Source organism: Etheostoma spectabile, chromosome 19, assembly GCF_008692095.1.
Source record: "Etheostoma spectabile isolate EspeVRDwgs_2016 chromosome 19, UIUC_Espe_1.0, whole genome shotgun sequence".
Taxonomy (NCBI): domain Eukaryota; kingdom Metazoa; phylum Chordata; class Actinopteri; order Perciformes; family Percidae; genus Etheostoma; species Etheostoma spectabile.
This window is the reverse complement of record NC_045751.1, coordinates 7,030,710-7,049,253: the sequence shown is the minus strand read 5'-3', so window position 1 is coordinate 7,049,253 and position 18,544 is coordinate 7,030,710. Positions and strand designations below refer to the sequence as shown.

Below are 18,544 nucleotides of genomic sequence, written 5' to 3'. Positions count from 1 at the left end.
GCCAGTTTGTGGTCTGTACGTCCACTTCAATTTTCTGCATGTTATCCGTCTAAAATAACAACCATGTATAGAAAAGATATTCCTTTTATTTATTATAAGTAGCCATATGTGCTTAGCTAATGAGCCAACAATTAGTAGGCCTATTGGAGACATTCTTCCGTTGTGCTTCTGGGGAAATAATCAGAAATAATGACACGCTACGATGAAATACGATGATAAAGATAACATACAACAAAACAAAACAAAGGTTAAAGAAATTCTGACTGTTAACACACGTATTGTTATGTATTAATTTAGCATATAAAAAGATATAACTCTCAATATGCAAATATAGCTATACATGTCATATCTTTTTTTTTATACATTTCTCTTGTGTTGTTCTTTCACATAACTAAGACTATAGAAGTGTAAAAAATAAGCTAACTCAATTATTATGTTTGTGTGTGTGTGTGTGTGTGTGTGTGTGTGTGTGTGTTTCCCTTGGTGGCACCAGCTATCAGTTCGTTAGTCTACGTTTTTTTCTGAGACCTGGAGTGATACTTATTGTGCAATTCGAACCACATAGCCGATTTATAGCGTTTTTATGTCACAGCTATGAACCAATCAGATTGCTCGATTCGAGCTATTTTCGAGCTGTTTAATAATAATTACGCAAGCCAACAGCCCTGCAGCAAATGTTTATCTTATTAAATATTGTGTAGCCTACTTTACATTTCATGTTGACACTCTTACCAGTAAACATTCAAAGATAATTGTGATGTGTCGAAAGGTTATGTATTTGTCCAATTACAAAGTGTCAACGAAATCTAAACTGTTAGTAGTTTGCATACGACTGCACAGGAGTTTCTGGTGTTATAGCATGGATAAGGTAGGGCCTACACACTTACAATTGACCTGCCTGAACAATAATAACAATATAGTGTGTGCAGTAAGTGTCACTTTGGGGTAATATTTCATAGTTTCAGAAGGACTATAATAACAATATAGTGTGTGCGCCGTAATTGTCACTTTGGGGTAATATTTCATAGTTTCAGAATCTCAACAAATGGGTTGAAGATATTCCTTCTCGGATTGATAAAGTAAAGATGCACTGAAGGGGAAATCCTTCTGATCAGAGCATGTGGCGTCATCTTATGGAAAACCCTTTAGATACATAGACAGTATGGTTCAATCACACAAAGCCTTTACACTGAAGAGCCAGCAGAGGGAACCCCAGACCCACATATTGCCTAAAAGCTGGATCAAGGTTAACTCCTCACAAGCAGTAATATTTAACATCCTGGTGCCGGTTGTTTAGTCTCAGGTTTTTCTTATTGCTGGAATGGCACTGACTATCTGAAAAATCATGGTGTTTGCTTTGAATCCCTCATGTGCACCATCACAACAGCTTTACGTGATTCAAATAATTGCTGATGTGAACAAGGAAATCCACCCCTCGCCCAGTGTAGCATCTCTAATAAACAGGCATGTCCTCTGCCACGGTGACATTTGCAGAGCAGAGCCCCATGCCAAGCTTTGGCAGAGTAGACGTGCTAAATAAACAGCCTCTCTGATGGAGATGGCAACATTAATTGTACAGCAGGGCTGGGGTCTGAGAACTGGGGCAGGCACCTGCTGCAGAAGTGGGTGAAGATGAAGAATGCTGTCCTAGATTGCCCACCAGCTCACCTTAACCCAACCCGCCAAATTAATCAACTCTTCAGAGGCCATCCAGTTGTCTGGGGCAGGCATCCAGAGGAGGGAGACAAGTCGGTTTTAAGGCACAGGTCAAACAGACCTGTAGGAGCCTCTTCAATTTAAGAGAAGGAGAGAACAATACCACGCTGCAATAGTGCAGAGGCTCTGGGGTTTAGACTTGCCCTGCAGGATGGAGAGGAAAATGTAGCTCGTCTTCAGCCATCTGTCTCTTTGTCTCCGCATGTTCTCTCATGAGATGCGTTTTGAATGTGGTGGGGTTGAAACGCTGCTGAGGAGGGTGATGTTTGATGAGGTGCGCTGAGACAGAGGGGGTTTAGGAGGCCCATGGGGAGCACAGATGACTAACTCACTACTCCTCCTAATCTAGGACAAGCACACCTAGACATCCTTCATGACTCTAATGTTTTACTCGTGTCGGGCCAAAAATACGTCCACTGAGGTTAGCCAAAGTGGGTCGCCCAACGGCTTTTTTTGGATCACAGAAAAAGAAATCGTGCCATCTAAATGATGGCTGTCGTCTAAAACCCACCCTGGATGGCAAAGAGCCTTCCCCGCCAGTTTATTTTTACAAGTATCAAACTGGGTCAATGACGCCACAGAATATGAAAAAAACAATTTCAACAGTTTTTAAAAGCCTCCAAAGACAGAGTAGAAGTGCTTAAAATCCTTTTTCAAAACATTTTTATTGGTCTTATAGAAAATAAAGTAAGCTGTATCAACAAACATACAATATATACATCAATAACTTAGACACCTCAGAGAATCACGTTTAAATCCACAGTTGTTACTGTATATATATATATATTATATATATATATTAATACATAGTACTTATCTACAGATTGCAAAAAGTACAATAATTTAATTTATAAATAGTTACCATTAACTATTGTCTGTTTTTATACAAATTACTGCAATATTTTATTACAACCCATACAGAAAAATAAGAAAAAACAGATAATTAACTTTGTGTTACTCACTTGAGTCAGATTGTTATACCTTTGAAACACAGACCCACTCCACAGAGTGAGAGCAAGAAACCTGCACAGTCAACTGTTTTCAAAGCATAATTTAATGAAAAAAGCCAATGTCTCGAGAGCTATTAAGTTCAACTTCCACACAAGTGCTGTTATTTATCCTCTCTAACATAATGCTTGTAAAAAATAAACAAGGAAAAAGCTATAACCAATTAAACATTAAATCTGCAGAACAAATTACAGTGTTAAGATCAATTTCAAATACACACTCAACACATAATGAGAACAGAAATGCTGTGGATGATGCTACAGCAAACAACGAGCATTAATGACAGCGCGACACACACACACACACACACACACACACACACACACACACACACACACACACACACACACACACACACACACACACACACACACACACACACACACACACACACACACACACACACACACACACACACACACACACACACTTGCATGTGGCCCTTATGACAGAGTCTATTGTAGCATCCATTTCCCTCAGTGCACAAACATTTATATATTAGCAATATCTTTCATTCATTTTTAAAGTCCAATTTACAGATCCGGTAATTCACCTAATTTAAGACCAGAGTAATCGGTGAGTAAGGCTTGAGTGCAATGATTCCTTTAAAACACTGTACACTATTACAGTTTTAACATGTTAGCTACTATAAACAAGGGCCAATTGCGCTTCCATTCAGGAATTCAAAATCCGAGGGCAAAATAAATAAAAAAACACATTTTGCAAAGAACCTACAAAACAGCAAGAATGATTAAATAACAGACCATAGTCACTTTGACAATATTTTACTCTTACATCTACTCTTTCACACCTTTCCACTGAGTTGCATATTAAGGGTCACTTTTTCACAATGGTCATTACCTACTGTAGCTACATACTATACACCTGTATGTGTGAGAAAGAGAGAGTCCTCATCTCTAGCGGAGATCGAGAGATTGGTCGACGGTGCAGCTCAAACACCTTAGAAGACACTTGACACAAAAAAGATTCACTCCACAAGACTGCCACAGCAATAAGGACGCCAACATCAATACTGGGCTATGTCAAGAGTCAGATATATATTTTCCCACAGTTAACCAGTCAATGTACATAGCTAAGCATGTTGAGGATAGGACACTTGCACACAGACAGTATAACCAGCACCCAGGTCGCTAGCATGGAGTTTTGCTGAGGCATAGTTTTGAGACTGACTGTAGATTAACACCTGGCCAACACTATAAGACATTCTGACCAGCAGGAAAGTGGGATCCAGATGAAGTGCATTCTGTTAACTGCTTTCACCTTGAGGTGTAAAACTGCTCCGCTGTTACATTCCCTTTTAGAGGACCAGGAGAGTGATGCGACACTTGGCACAGAAGGAGCGCTGCTGGCAGCAGTTTATGATTGTAATTCTACATGGTCTTGCTGTGTCTGAGTGCAGATTGAAGCCCTTCATGACATGCTTATTATTAAAAAAAGAGGGAGGAAAAACATGAGCAGAGCTGCCATCCCTGCCTTTCATCTAGAATGGTTTGTTCATTTTTAGAGTGACCTGTTTTGTCCTGAGCAAAACAAGCAGGAGCTTAGTGCATACAAACCCTCAGCCAAACCCTCCCGCTTTAAATCTGACAGTCTGAAGACCAGTGGGTCAATTTACACAAGTTACCCTTTAAGGTTATGGATGCAATTGTATCGCTATAAGCTTGAGAAAGTTACTCGACAACAATTGGGAGGGGAAAAACACTTAACTTCACATTAAGTTTAGTCTGTGAAAAGCTAAATTTGAAGGGTTATTAATTGATATTCCTATGATCTAATTCCAACCAATGAAGTGGCTGAAATGGATACTATAAACAAATCTTCCCAACACTAAAATCATCTAGCTGCAGGTCACAGAGGATGTGTTTAGAGGGCATCCAGCACTAGGTGCAACCCTTATTCAGATTCTGCATTGACAGTATCACTTTAAGCTTCAGTAAAAGTCACTAATTCCATTTCACCCGATTCTGTCTTACATGGCTCAATGGGGTAAACTCTTAATGACATATGATTTGTAACTAACACCAAGGAAGAGGAGGATATCACAGATGCCAATACGCACAAAGACAATTGACCTTGTTTACACCACCTAGTTTAGCTCTACAGATTTGTTTTAAATAGCACAGCATTGACATCTATACAGTGAACGACACTGCCAACTTGTCACTTAAACATCACATCACGCGCTACCCCACAGTACGCGCCTAGTCACTAGAAAAAAGCTATCAGACTTCAATAGTAAGCCACTTTCGGTACAATTGCAAAAAAGATGTCACAGGATTTTTTTATGTTTTCTTTATCTGTATTTCTATAAACAATGGAAGGTAATCTACCTAGTAGTAAAAACCAAGAACTCAACAATAGACAAAGTTTTCTACACCTTAACAATTCAAACAGTAAAGCTTGTGTAAAGATTTTCTTTTGGAAATATCTGACGGCCCCGGTCAACAAGTAATTACAAAAAAATGCAATGTATATATATATATATATATATATATATATATATATATATATATATATATATATTAAACAAAACAACTTGAACATATTTTCTCTATGAGCAAAAATTATGTTTCAAAATGTTTGTGGATTTCACTGTCCCCACAAAACATGAGGATATTACTGTTATAACATTCAGGTATTCAGCTATTGTAAAAGAATCTTGTCATATTGGAATGGCACTCAGCTCTGGAACAATATCATTAAGAACTGCTGATCATTTTTATTTTTTCTCCACTTAACCATAAATATGCAAGACCTCTTTGTATTTTCAGTGCATACGTATATTATTGCATCTACCAGTCATATTGATAATGACAAGTTCAATAAAGCCTGTCACAGATAAACAGAAATGAATGCTGGATTTGGGAGCATTATTTCACAATTATTTTCTTGACAGGCGACCAACAAAAATGTACTAGTTTTGGGTTAGTCAGGCTGTTATGAAGACATTTGGAGTATCCACACCAAGAGCTTGTGACCGTTGTCATTTATCCAAATTTAAGTCAGTGCATAATAACAACCAAACTGGTTTAGGGGTGAGGACTAATGTCTGAAACATATCGTTGTTTTGAGACTTTACAAATGCCAATTCTTAGGACGGAAAAGTCTTAAGAGCTCAGTCTTAAGGAAACAGACACATCACACACAGTACCTTATCAAAAATCGATAACGGTCTGAATTTAATTCCACTTTGTACTTTTTCTACTCAATATTGCTATCTTGAGTATTTGCAACCACTATCTGCTTTTTATATGAAATGTTTCAGTATTGTCAATACGTCGCTATTCTTCAACAACTAACTGTGATGTCCTAAAGCCCACAATTTGACTGTGTCACTTTAAAGCAGAAAATGTCTATTTGACAGGTACAGACTGCTGAGTAATGCTTTAAAAGTGAATTTGGGAAGCATATTGTTAGTGTTAGTGTCAAGGGTTGAAACTGAGAACTTACACAGGTAGTCCTGCGGCATGTTACAATGCACTGACTAGTTTAGTCTTGAAAAACTTCCTCCCGCCCTTTCTGCTACTACGACCTAGCCTCCGTTTTGGATTTGACGATGGTGATGACGCTGGTGGCACCTCCTTTACCGGGGATGAGTGGTCCTATGACAGAGGCCATAGGTCCCCTGGCTGAGGTGACAGGGTTGCGGGCCACAGTCCTAGCAAAGCTCTGGAGGGCCTCATACTTTGAACGCAGAGCGTCCAGCTCCACCTTCATGCTGGCATTCTCTGTTGCCAGCTTGTCCACTTCCTGCTGCAGTAGAGCCTTTTGCTTCTCCAGCTCCTCTTTCTGGGTGACACGCTTCACCCGGCAGCTGGCAGCATAGCCCCGGTTCTTCAGGGTACGCCGCCGCTGCTTCAGCTGAAGGATTTCCTCCTTGGTCAGGCCCCGTAGATGCTGGTTTAGCTCCCGCACTGACATGGTCACCAGCTCGTCATCGGTCAGGCTGGTGCCATTTTCCCCTGGCTCCCGCTTCACCTAGGGGTGGGGATTAGTTAGTTATATATATATATATATATATATATAAAAAGCCATTACACAGATTTTGTTTTATCCTCTTCACATGCATGTAATTTATAATCATACGAATATCTATATTCAAATGATGCCGATTACAATTACTGTTGATCATGTTGACGTGATGTTAATGGTGATGATGGTGATGGTGATGACGTCAGGGGGTGTTAACTCTATATGTAGACCTCACCTGAGCCAGGTGTGTGTGTGTGTTTGTGTATGACTAGAGAGCGGAAGGACAAACAATTTTTCAACTGCATTTTGTGAGACAAATGTTTTTTTTTCTTTTTTCTTTGTTTAAAACAAGTTTACTTATGTTGCTGTTGCAGTTATGAAATAAAGAGACGGATCATTATGACACTACAAACAAATGTGCGTTGATTGACTGACCGCTCCTACAATTAATTGGAAAAATAGTTTGTCCTTCTGCTCTCAAGTCACACACACACACACACACACACACACACACACACACACACACACACACACACACACACACACACGGCTGGCTCAGGTGAGGTCTACATATAGAGTTAACAACCCCTGACGTTGACGTTATCATTATCGTCATCACCATCACCATCATCATCACCATCACGTCAACATGATCAACTGTAATTGTAATCGGCATCATTTGAATATAGGTGTCCGTATGATTATAAATTACATGCATGTGAAGAGGATAAAACAAAAATCTGTGTAAAGGCTTCAACACTCCAGCCCCTAATTGACCGGTAAAGGGCAATTCATACATTTATGCATGGGAAGCCTACACTCAAGTCCTTTGTGACAATCTTGAATAATAATATATATATATATATATATATATATATTTAAATCATACATGCTAAGTACCTTCAAGGCCTTGTTTCCCTTGTTTATGGTAGTCATGCCACGAGAGCCGCGTCCACCTATACTGCTGCTTGGTCTGTGGGTAAGAAATGTCACCATCAGTTTACAGAATAATGCCAGCAGGAAAAAAGCTTGGAGGAATGAAGAAAGGAGGAACATTTCAGTGAAATAAGAATGTATTTTCTGGCAAAGATGCTACAGCATGACAAAGTCCTTCAAATACACAAGGCACAAAGTGGGTCAAGGACTTATGACTTCCTTACAAGGGATGCAAAGTCCGTTCAGCAAGTGGTACTTTACTGTTCTATTGCTGCACCTGTCACTATGAACAAATACCTTGGTGGTATGTATTTCCCCCTCCACTATTGGTCTCTCACTTGAATCCTTCACTGCATTCAAACATCAGACATTTAGTTGACTGGCAGCAATTCACAAAGATTTCTTGGAAAACAAAAATATTTGTTAAGTGCAACCACTGAGAGCACAAACAGGGGATGTGGATGGACTAAAGCAAAGCATTCAGCCTTTCTGCTGTACATACAACCTCACCTAAAACATATCACAGAGGGACACAGGGCAGGCTTTAATCTACTGTACAAGCTATCCAGTCACACCTGTCTAGACAGGGCTGCACTGCAGTTTATTCTTTCATGCCAGTACTGAGGGAACACCAAGAGAAGCTTTGCAGACGAGACATCTAACCTACTGGTGTTAAGACAGACATAAGACTGGGTGCCTTCCACCGTGTGAGCTCTGCCACAGGATATGTACGTACACCCACACCCACACTTGTGGCCCTGAGTGCTTTACACTACACACAGTACATGCAGTGTCAGCGACACAGGCACCACCACAGTCAGCCTAGCCAGCACTTTGCCTCTGTAAGCTGATTTACACAGCCCAGCAGTGTGTGTTTGCACTGAGCACATAAACAAATGCATGTGGGCTCGTACAACTTTTTAGCAGGTAACAAAGGAATCCAAAAAAGAATGAATCGTAGCTCTGAAGTGCACTAAAATGGCCAGGATATTTCCATGGCAACAAACGGGTGATACAGGTGAACCAGTCACCTGAGCCAAACAGGCAGAGACAGACGCTTGTTAAAAATGACCTGAATACGACACTATCACACAGGCTGGGGACATAACATGAGGTCAGATTGTGACTCGCATTCTTGATGCTTTTACTTCAAAAACTCCTCTAGCTTCTCATAAAATGGCAATGTTTCCCAGTGCTGCAGATGCCCATATAAAAAAAAAAGCCTTTCACGTTCTTCAGAGGACTTTTTAAATGCGATACTTTCATCTCTGTTGAATTGGCTATGAATAGCTGACTGATAGTAACACCTACCTTTCACCGGCCTTTGTGGTGACTCATTTCCAGTAAGCATTTGGACCACAGATGCAAAACATAATGGGATAATGGTCTGCCTGATGATGCACAGCTAATGGACAAATAGACAGGAAAGTACTCCACTAATAGCTACTGAGATGAGAGTATGCAAAAACGGCTGCTTCTGCCAAATTTCAATATAAGCCTATCATTTTCCCCTTAGCCGCCTAGACGCAACATTGTTCAAAAACCAGTTAGAATCTTGAAATTGCAGAGAGATGACACATTGTCCAGGTTGAAGAGACGTATTCTGTCACACAGCTGTGTAGGGTGACACGGTAGGCATGGCTTGGCATGGCTGAAAGCTCACCATATGACACTGTGGAATGATTGAGCCCAGGCTGCAACCCTCTAGCACAGGCTGCTGCCAACAGACGGCTACCAATGACAGGGCATGGCAGCACAACACAGACAAGGTCCAATGCACAGCTGCTCCCTTCCACTACCAGGCATGTCATACCTCACAGAGACAAAGAGGCATGCTCACATAAACACAGAGATGAAAAGAAAGGAAAACCACACCTATAATCTTCCCCCAAAAACAACGTGACAGGGAAATTTGAGCTGATTTGATTGCAAAAGAATGCCCTTTCATTTGTTCACCCTCTTTACAGTCGCAATCGAGGACACTAGACACAAGTGTCTTTCTTGCACACATGTACTGTATTAACTCCTGTAATGATGATTACTCCGGATGATTTCAAGTCTTTTGTGTGTCTAGCAAAAGGAGCGTGAGACTTATGCTGCAGCTTAGAGCATAGGGCCAGTAGAGGTAGGGAGCAACGCAGCCAGGGACACAGACGTCTTTTGTAGGTGCTAGCTGAATTCTTATGAATCGCTTGGAAGAACGCTGACAAATCAGAGCTGATTGCTTGTGGAGGAGAGACATCACACCCACAGGAAATAGAAATCGCTGAGTGTGGTCACCCAGAGAAAGAGAAGGAGGGGATGGTGAGAGAGACGGACAGAGAAAGGGAGACAGGCAAAAAGAGGGTGAGAAGAGAGAGAGAGAGCAAACAGCCTTGTGAAACATGCAAGCTCAACACATTTAGAGGAGCTTGAGAAGAACAGGTTGAGAGAGAAAAAAATACTGATCTCAGCAAGGACCAAAACCAAGGTGCCAATTAGGAAGTTGTGAAGTTGAACTAACACGACGAGAGCAACCCAGCCAACCTTCAAAAGCTGTCTGTGTTCATCTAAATCTATAGAGAGCAGCTCGCGAAGGTGGGGTCGGCTGAGGTTGAGACTCGGAGGGGGGGGGGGGGGGGGGGGGGGGGCTCTATTGGGATAAATGCTGATGTGACATGATAGGTCGGGCCTTCAGCCCGTGTCATGCTTTAATGATCTCATCCCCGCCACAGAATCTCTCCAGGGGGGCTGCCAAGGGTGGACACCATTAGCTAGAGGACCCTTTGTTGAGGGGGAACCGAGGCTACAGCATCCACGCACTGCGTCCCCTGATGAATATTTATCACTGTCGTTCACCGCCAAAGGTGGGGGTAGGAGGCAGCGGTGGGGGTGGGTGGCTGAATAAAGATGCTCAGGAGGTGATTCTTCAAGGATACATCCAAGGCTCTTCCATCAACGACTGTTTCAAAATGGCGGTAGGCTTGTGGGGGCGGCAATGGGGGTGAGGGGGTAGATTTCTGGTACTGGAGGTGGCATGCATGGTGGTTCAGGGCTGCAGGGAGTGCCATCTCCACTTGACAGCGGTGTAACAAGATTATCAGGGCCATAAGACCAAACAAAACCCCCCGCAACCTGCCTCAGAATCCAGATTTCGACAGCGCCTGCTCTCTGAATACTAAACATGACTAGGGAGGACTAACGGGGCGCAAGCTTTACTGAGACATGACAGCGGATTGCATATCACTTAACTAAAATCACATGCACATGTATCCACACACAGAGAGGTTACAAAAACCACACAAGCACATATGCATTTAACTTCTCATGGTCAATTCTTGAAAAGAAGCGTCTGAGCACTTGGCACTGGCAGCTTGCTAATGAAGTGAACAAAACTAGACAGTGGAGGTGCATGCTGATGAAACACTGTTTTCAGGAAAGCACAGGGAGCATTTAACAATGGCAACTCAGTTCTGTTAAACAAATAACTGAATATCTCACATCAAACAATGCATTTCACCCCAGAAGAGCAGATGCACGATTTGACTCATGTGCTTAGTTTAAATGATTTTCCTCTGCTATGACTAGTCTAGACTTGTAAAGATTTGTACGGCCACAGAAAGAGCCATAGGAGCCATTGCCAAAATGTAAATTAGGCCTTAGATTATAGATTTAGCGACATTTTCAATTCATTGCCTTTGCTAAACCTGCACATCTTAGACAATTAACACAACATTAAAGAAGAGAGCTGGATGTGAAATCAGTAGGATCACCTATTCAGTTTCCCTGATCAATAATGTATGAGACTTGTAGCCTCTCGCTCCATTATCATGGACTTTCCACAGGAAATAGAATGATCATAACCACAAAGATACTGAAAATCACATGATGACATAAGTGCATAAAAAATAAAAGAATTGTCAGCACTTTGGCTCATTCATTTAAACCGTGGGCCTATGTGTTCTCCGTGTCCACTTGCTCTGTCAGGAGTGAGGTGCTTTATGGAGACAGCCAACATTTTCACCGTGTATGCCATAAATAGCCATTCTAAACACTTCAGTCAACTGATCGGTGCCACTACTTTTACTCCCTCCCTTTTAATTCAGAGTCAAAAAGATTGTCTAGATATTTAGATCTAATCATTCCTCCCTTCAGCTAAGTAAAGTCAATTATCAAGCAAGCTACATGTGTTGGGCGCCATTTAACCACAAATTAAAAATCAGACTGCTCTGGAAGAGTTACTGGAAGACTGGTGTAAACTTGTGTGTGGAGAAAACACAGTGTGTGAGTGTGTCTGTGCGAGAGAAAGATTCGATGGGAAGAGGGGAGGGAAGCTATTAACTACTAAGTATTCAGAGCGTGAAATAAGAGTGACAAAAAGAGAGAGAGGGGAAATCATTCAGCTGCTTTCAGAGGGAAATGTGATACTCTTGTAGTAGAGGGGAAATACTAAGCTAATACTTTTGACCAGTGGAGGTTCGGGGCAGCACTACAATAGTGCTTAACCAAAATCGTATGCCTGCCTGACTATGACAGGGCATGAATAATTGAAGGGTTAAACGGTTGTTAACAACAGTCTGTACATTATCATATCATTCTGACCGGCAAATGAAGTCCTGCTAGATGAATAGACAGATGCTGAATATGATATTTAAATCAAAATGCGCTATAATCAACAGATCAGCAAAAAAAAAAAAAGAAAAAAAAAAAAAGGGCTTTCTGAAAACAAGCTCTTTTCTCACATGGTGTAAATAAAGATTTGAAAAAGACAGACTGAATTTCTACACGCTGCAAAATTAAAGAAAAAGAAAAATGTGCATGCTTTTACTTAATAGCATGCTAAACTTGGGCCAGTAGCTTTGGTAGCCCTAATGTTTCCAATTTTACTAAACATTGTATTTTTAAGAGCAGGGTAGATGATGAGTCCTTGAAAAATTGTAATATATTAAACGTAATATATTAAACGTAATATAATCAATACATATTATAATAGTAATATTGCTTCGAATTGCAATTATTTTTGATACGATCATTTCGAGATGTCAATGTAAAGAGATCATAATAGTCAAATTTACATTTAAAGCACCGGCATTTTGGCAAAGGATTTAATCAAAAAAATTGTAGTCAAAAGATTAGACCTTCCTTTCAGGATTAAAGCAAATGGCTTTGGGCTAATAAGTATTATTATAACAAATGTGGTGATTCTCAATCTCAAAGTTATTGGCAAATATTGCTCTGTTTCAACCACAAAGTAAAGCCAGACATTTTTATAATTTATATATTTGATTTTATTGTAATAAGGAAACAAACAGACAAATACAGAGAAAGTTAACTAACTGTAGAAAATCTGTATCTTTGTTTCCTGGTGCACAATACTCCACATTATTTTTTAAATACACACAATCATTTTATTATTTTTTCTAAAAGATTTACATACATGGCCAAACACTTATTGTATTTGATAATTGTCACAAGGTGAAAATAGATATCATTACATGATGTACTATGATAAACACAGGCTATATGGAAGCTTCTATGGTATACAAATGCATGCAGTCGATTTGTCTGGAATTTGCATATAGTTGCATAAGAGATTTTGTATTTTTTTAAGTCACTGATAATCTGAAACTTATTTAAAGGGACTTGGGATTGACAGTTTATGTTGGTGTTCAATACATACAGAATCTATTTCCAAGTTCAGTAGCTGTGGTATACTCTCAAAGCACCTCTGTTAGCACAAGTATGAACGGAGAAAAGACTTCATTGGCCTTCCACAGTATCTGCCTGGAGGACTTATTATATTAAACAGGAAGAGAATAGCTCCTGATACCTCAGTCTTGCACTGGCAGAGGAAGTAAGGGTTGCAGGCAACCCACACACAGGCAAAATATCCACGAGCTTTCCAACACATACATGCATATTAAATGCATATTGCATTGACCTCACAGCAACAGCGCAGCCTTTGCAGCACAGAAGGCAAAACTAGATCAGATAAACACATTTTTCAATATTTAAAGTAAAATTATACTGAAACAATTCACATCTTTGACTGGTACAACTGCACAGCTATGTCTAGAGGTGGATTATCTTCCATGAAAACACAAGTCTGTGATCATGCGATCAAACAAACAGAGCTTTGCGGCATCACTGAATAAAAACAAAAACAACAAATCATCTTATTTTTCCTGTGGAGTGCTTTGATTCAAATGCAGTCCGTTACTCAGAGTTATTACCTGGGCTGGAAGTAACAAAGATGCTAATTTCTATTAATAGCATTGCCAGCACTCAGTTCAAATTATGGCAAGTGATTGATGATGTCTGCCTACAGGATATTTGATGGAGCTTTACACTCAATGTGGTTGTCCAAAAAGACATGTCACTTTAGAATGCTATCTGAATTAATGATCATGCATTCAGTACCAAGAATTTTAACTCCGGTTCTCAATGTAACCTACTTCTCAATTGCTCACACATTTTAGCCTGAATTACAGCATATGGTGTTTTTTCACTGCATGGCATCTACTCGACTCACCTCGACTTAACCTTTTTTGGTTTTCCATTACGAAAAAAAGTCCCTGGTACCTGCTAACAGGTACTTTTTGTAGTACTAGAAAAAGGTTGTAAGCGAGCTGAGGCGATACCAAAAGGTGACGTGAAAACCTGCAGACTACTGATTGGTCGGAGAGAATCGTCACTAATCTCCAGGCCTCCTGGTTCATAAGAAACTAAATTCAACGTTCTGTGTGTGCGTCACGTTAGATCGCGGCAGTTTCCTGCTATGACCATGTATGACCAGCCACGGCTCGACTCACGCATGAGGCGGTACTCATCGGCAATGGAAAAAGGAGGACGGGGCACTGCGGTTGGGTCAAGGCAAGGAGGTACCAATAATGGAAAAAGACACTTTAGAAAATTAGACACTATCAATTCAAAATCACATATCAAAGACGGTAGAAGTGGAGACAAGATAGTTAAAACGGTCTAAATGATAAAACTATTTTTTAAGAGTAAGGTCACAAGTTTGATCCCCAAAGCACCGACTGTGTCCATCCACAGATGAGATGAAATATTACTTAAAACAAGAAACTGAACTTCAAACTGTTCACCACAGGAGCTTTAGCTCAATGTAAATAACTGAATAAATTTCAAAATAACTAACAAGTTATATTTAGCAATAGAGATTACCAAAATACAGCTTTATTGATTTTGGTTTTGTCATTCTGCTTTTTATTTTGTATGAATACATGCCTGACATTTATAAATGTATAATATTGTCAGTGTGTCTACTGGTGCCAGTAAAAAGATATTGGCTGGACAGAGCAAATAATAAAAACATGAATGCTGGCTCCTGTTGCATGTAGCATAATTTAATGAGGGAGAGAGTACAAACATAGCATTTATTCAAGTCATTTACAAAAAATCTTTTTGTTTTTATCAAGATCCAATCTAGACAGTACTAATAGCAGTCTAATGATCTGCCTGAGCTCCTTTCCAATGTGGGTTATACAGTGCTTAACTTAGAACAAGGTCTGGTTATCTTTAACCTCCTTGGAACATTTTAAACATATCCAGCCGGAAAAATATCAGAACATTTAGTCTTCCAAAACTCTCATAAGTGATTCTTCCCTGCCTCCCTGGTTTATTTTGACTTAGCCTCTTGTGCAAATATGCATATGGTTAAATCACTTGTTTTACTGTCAGTTCACCACAAATATGTCTCAAACATTAATTTGTCAAGATAAAAGTAGGTTGCATTAAAAACAGCAGCCAGTGCACGGCTCTATGCTTCTGCTCTCTATGTTCTGTCCAATATTGGCTAATCTTAATTACAAACACACGAGAGCAGCTATGAACATGCCAAGTCTAACTCAAGTTCCAAACAGAAATTCATCAAACACACTTGCTACTCTGTCTGGATGAAAGTATTACTTTGAGAAGTGGAGCGGGCATATCGCAATGCTAAGCAATCATAATCCGCACTACACTTGCAAAAGGTTTCATCACCAACATTCTCTGCCTATTGCAAAAAAGGGAGAAAAAAAAACTATATTGATCTTTTTCTCCCTTCCTTCCAGGCATTCCCATTTCCCTGTGCAGCTTAAGCAGCAATTTTGTGTACAAATCTCACATTTGTGTTTCTTCCTGGAGGCTACTATTTGTCCTGAATAGGGGTAACTAGTCCCAAGTCACAGCTGTGTTAGCCATGCGGAGGTGTTGGTGGCCAGACTGTACTTTATTCTGTGTAAAGTCTTGCCTCGTGTTTCATCAACCTCAAATATCCCTCCCACCCTCCACTGCCTGCCCAGTCTCAGCAACGCCACTGCGTACGAGTTGTGCACTCGGTTCACCTCTATGGGATCCAGCCTTATTTTATCTTCGCTACCTCAATGCAAGAGGTGATAAATCTCAAAGCTGATCTCCACCACTCCCTGCCTCCATCCACACACCATTGCCAGCCCCATTGGGCTCTTATATGGGCCCTCATCTGTTCTTGTTACCTGCAGAAAAAGGCAGAGATGGACATTACGCTTTATTGCAAAGCCGAGCTTCTGATGTAGGGCTGGCCTGTCTGCTAAAACACACTTCAATGCCCCGCTCGCATGAACAGAGATGATGAAACAAGTTGGATATCTGAGTAAGAATGGGCAACTTCTATCTGTTTAGCCCTGCCTATATGCTCAACAGTTTCCAAGGTGACTTTTCAAATTGCACAGAGATTCTCCATGGATAATTCATTACCTGCTCACCATAAGCGTGCACTCTAATATGCAGCAAATTTCATCATGTCACACACACAGGGAAACAAGAGCATCTGCCAAACCAAAATAAATCAAGTGTTATACTCACTTATATAGTTATAGTGCATTAAATATTTTTACAAGCAAGCTAGAACACTATAGGATTTAGCGTATTTAATTACAATAAATAAAAGGCATTCACAGTACGCCAAACACACCAAAATACCTATTTCCTAAACCAGCATTCTGTGTTTGTTTTCAACTTCCCATACATCCCATAGTTACACTTGACCCAATTTTAACTGCCACTGATTGCAGGACTCCATTATAACAACACAGGCATAATATATTGCTTATCCCGCATTTTTTTTTTTTTTTTTTTTATTAATGGATTTGACATCGCAGTTGACATCTAAGCACTTAGTCTAAATGTACTCACACCCTGGTTTGCTGATGTACATCATGACAGCAATGCAATAACATGCTCTCAGGTGAATGTAGATGAGGCTATTGATAAATGCATGATGGTCATCACTTGATGCTCACGGCTTGATGACTGCCTTGCACGACAGATCAGCACCAATTCGATCCACCTCCTTAAACGGCGGCTTGGTGATAAACATCGACCCTTATCCACCGAGCAGACCTTTGTCCGGTGGTGCCATATTTCGGGGTGGATTCTAATAACGTCTTATACATCATTGTGATGATTCAGCACGATAAAAAATACCGCTGCTTATTTGTTGGCTCTAACAATAAAACAATACTGTGGTAACAGCCTGGCTATGCTATTAAAGCCAAGGACGACGGGTTTGGTACTGCCATTGTTTCAATTTAACCACTGGTTAAATGAATTGTCACTTCAGGTGAACACATTCATTCCGAAACGATGGTTTGGAATCATTTCTGAGATTAAATCCACGCATGCATTTAAGAGCTGCGCGAAAGCACAGCACATTGCTCAGATTTAACATCACAGTCATGTTTGACAGAAATGTCATGATAAAAATATTGAAAACCAACCTGGTCTCGCTAAACCGCTGCCTCGGCTTGCGCTTGCTCCTTTTCACAACGAGGTGATGAAGCAGCAGGTTTGAACAGCAAGAAGCGCATGAGTTGACAAGCCACCAAGAAGCGCTGTCATACAGTGGACACGCGACGTCTTGGCAAACTGTATATCACAAAAGCAACCAGTTACACAGTGTCATTCCACGACTCCTCTAAACGCCTGCTTGTGAAAGTGGCAAACAACTCCCCGCTTACAAAACAAGCAGGCGAGGAAATCCCCGTGCTCAGCCTCCTTACTAGAACTGTAGCAATTCAGCACCACGAGCGATTCCTCACCGGGGAAAATCGCCGTTTACGCGGGAAACCACTTGCCGTTGCGCTACATCAAACCCTATATCTGAATGGCATGTTTTATTCGCAGCTCATGAGTTGTACAAAAGATTAGCTGCCATCTCAGCATAGTAGGAGCCCAACCGCTGTAAGTCCCCAACGGCCACACAAGCATTTCCGGTATAAACTTTCAAAATAAACCCAATACTTATGAAAACATGTGAGTTAACCGCTCAAGTGAGGCGGACACTCTTAGTTTGAAGACAACGTCTGGTATAAGTAGGGCTACCTTGACGAGGATAGATGCAAGAAGCGAGGTATGCTAACCCATTAAGCTAGCCGTGGCCAGCTTGTCAGTGAGGCGAAGGCATGCACACTCAGCATAACAACACCGACTCTGTTTGGTTTACAGACCCACCTGACTGAAAAATGACGCTCTCTGAAGTTGTTGCCGTCAAGGTCCTGTTCTCACACCGTCACGACGGTGGCCAAACATTAGAGGCAGTTCAATTTCAGTTTCACTCACAGAAGCGACAGCGCTTCCAAATGCCAGCTCGTGCTCTCCTTGTTGATTCCTTTCTCTTGTATTAAAGGCAGACGTCATCGTGTTTGGTCACGTGCCTTCATTCATGAAGGACCTTTTTCCTCACAAGAAAAAAAAACATTTAAACAAAAATATACTACCTTTTGTTACATTTTAGCTGCCAATAACTGTTAGGTGACTATAAAACTTCTGCTGGCATTTACTCAATCAATCAAGATTTATTTATATAGCACCTTTCAAATATAACAAAATGCAAGTGCTGGACAGTGATTTAAAAACTACTTTCTCCCTT

General features: G+C 40.6%; 1 protein-coding gene across 2 annotated transcripts; it reads right to left on the bottom strand.

The window, feature by feature from the left end:
* Nucleotides 1-5,256: 5,256 nt before the first annotated feature.
* LOC116707109 (transcription factor MafG) lies at nt 5,257-18,292 on the bottom strand. 2 transcript variants are annotated; one of them, XM_032544280.1, is made up of 3 exons: nt 18,127-18,292; nt 7,618-7,690; nt 5,257-6,723 (listed from the first exon to the last, which is right to left on the bottom strand). In XM_032544280.1, exons 2-3 carry the CDS (start codon nt 7,651-7,653, stop codon nt 6,271-6,273), a joined length of 489 nt encoding a protein of 162 aa, XP_032400171.1. In that variant the 5' UTR covers nt 7,654-7,690; nt 18,127-18,292; the 3' UTR covers nt 5,257-6,270. The 2 variants fall into 2 exon arrangements, with proteins under 2 accessions (XP_032400171.1, XP_032400172.1); XM_032544281.1 differs by lacking the exon at nt 18,127-18,292 and adding an exon at nt 17,394-18,105.
* Between the last annotated feature and the right edge of the window lie 252 nt (nt 18,293-18,544).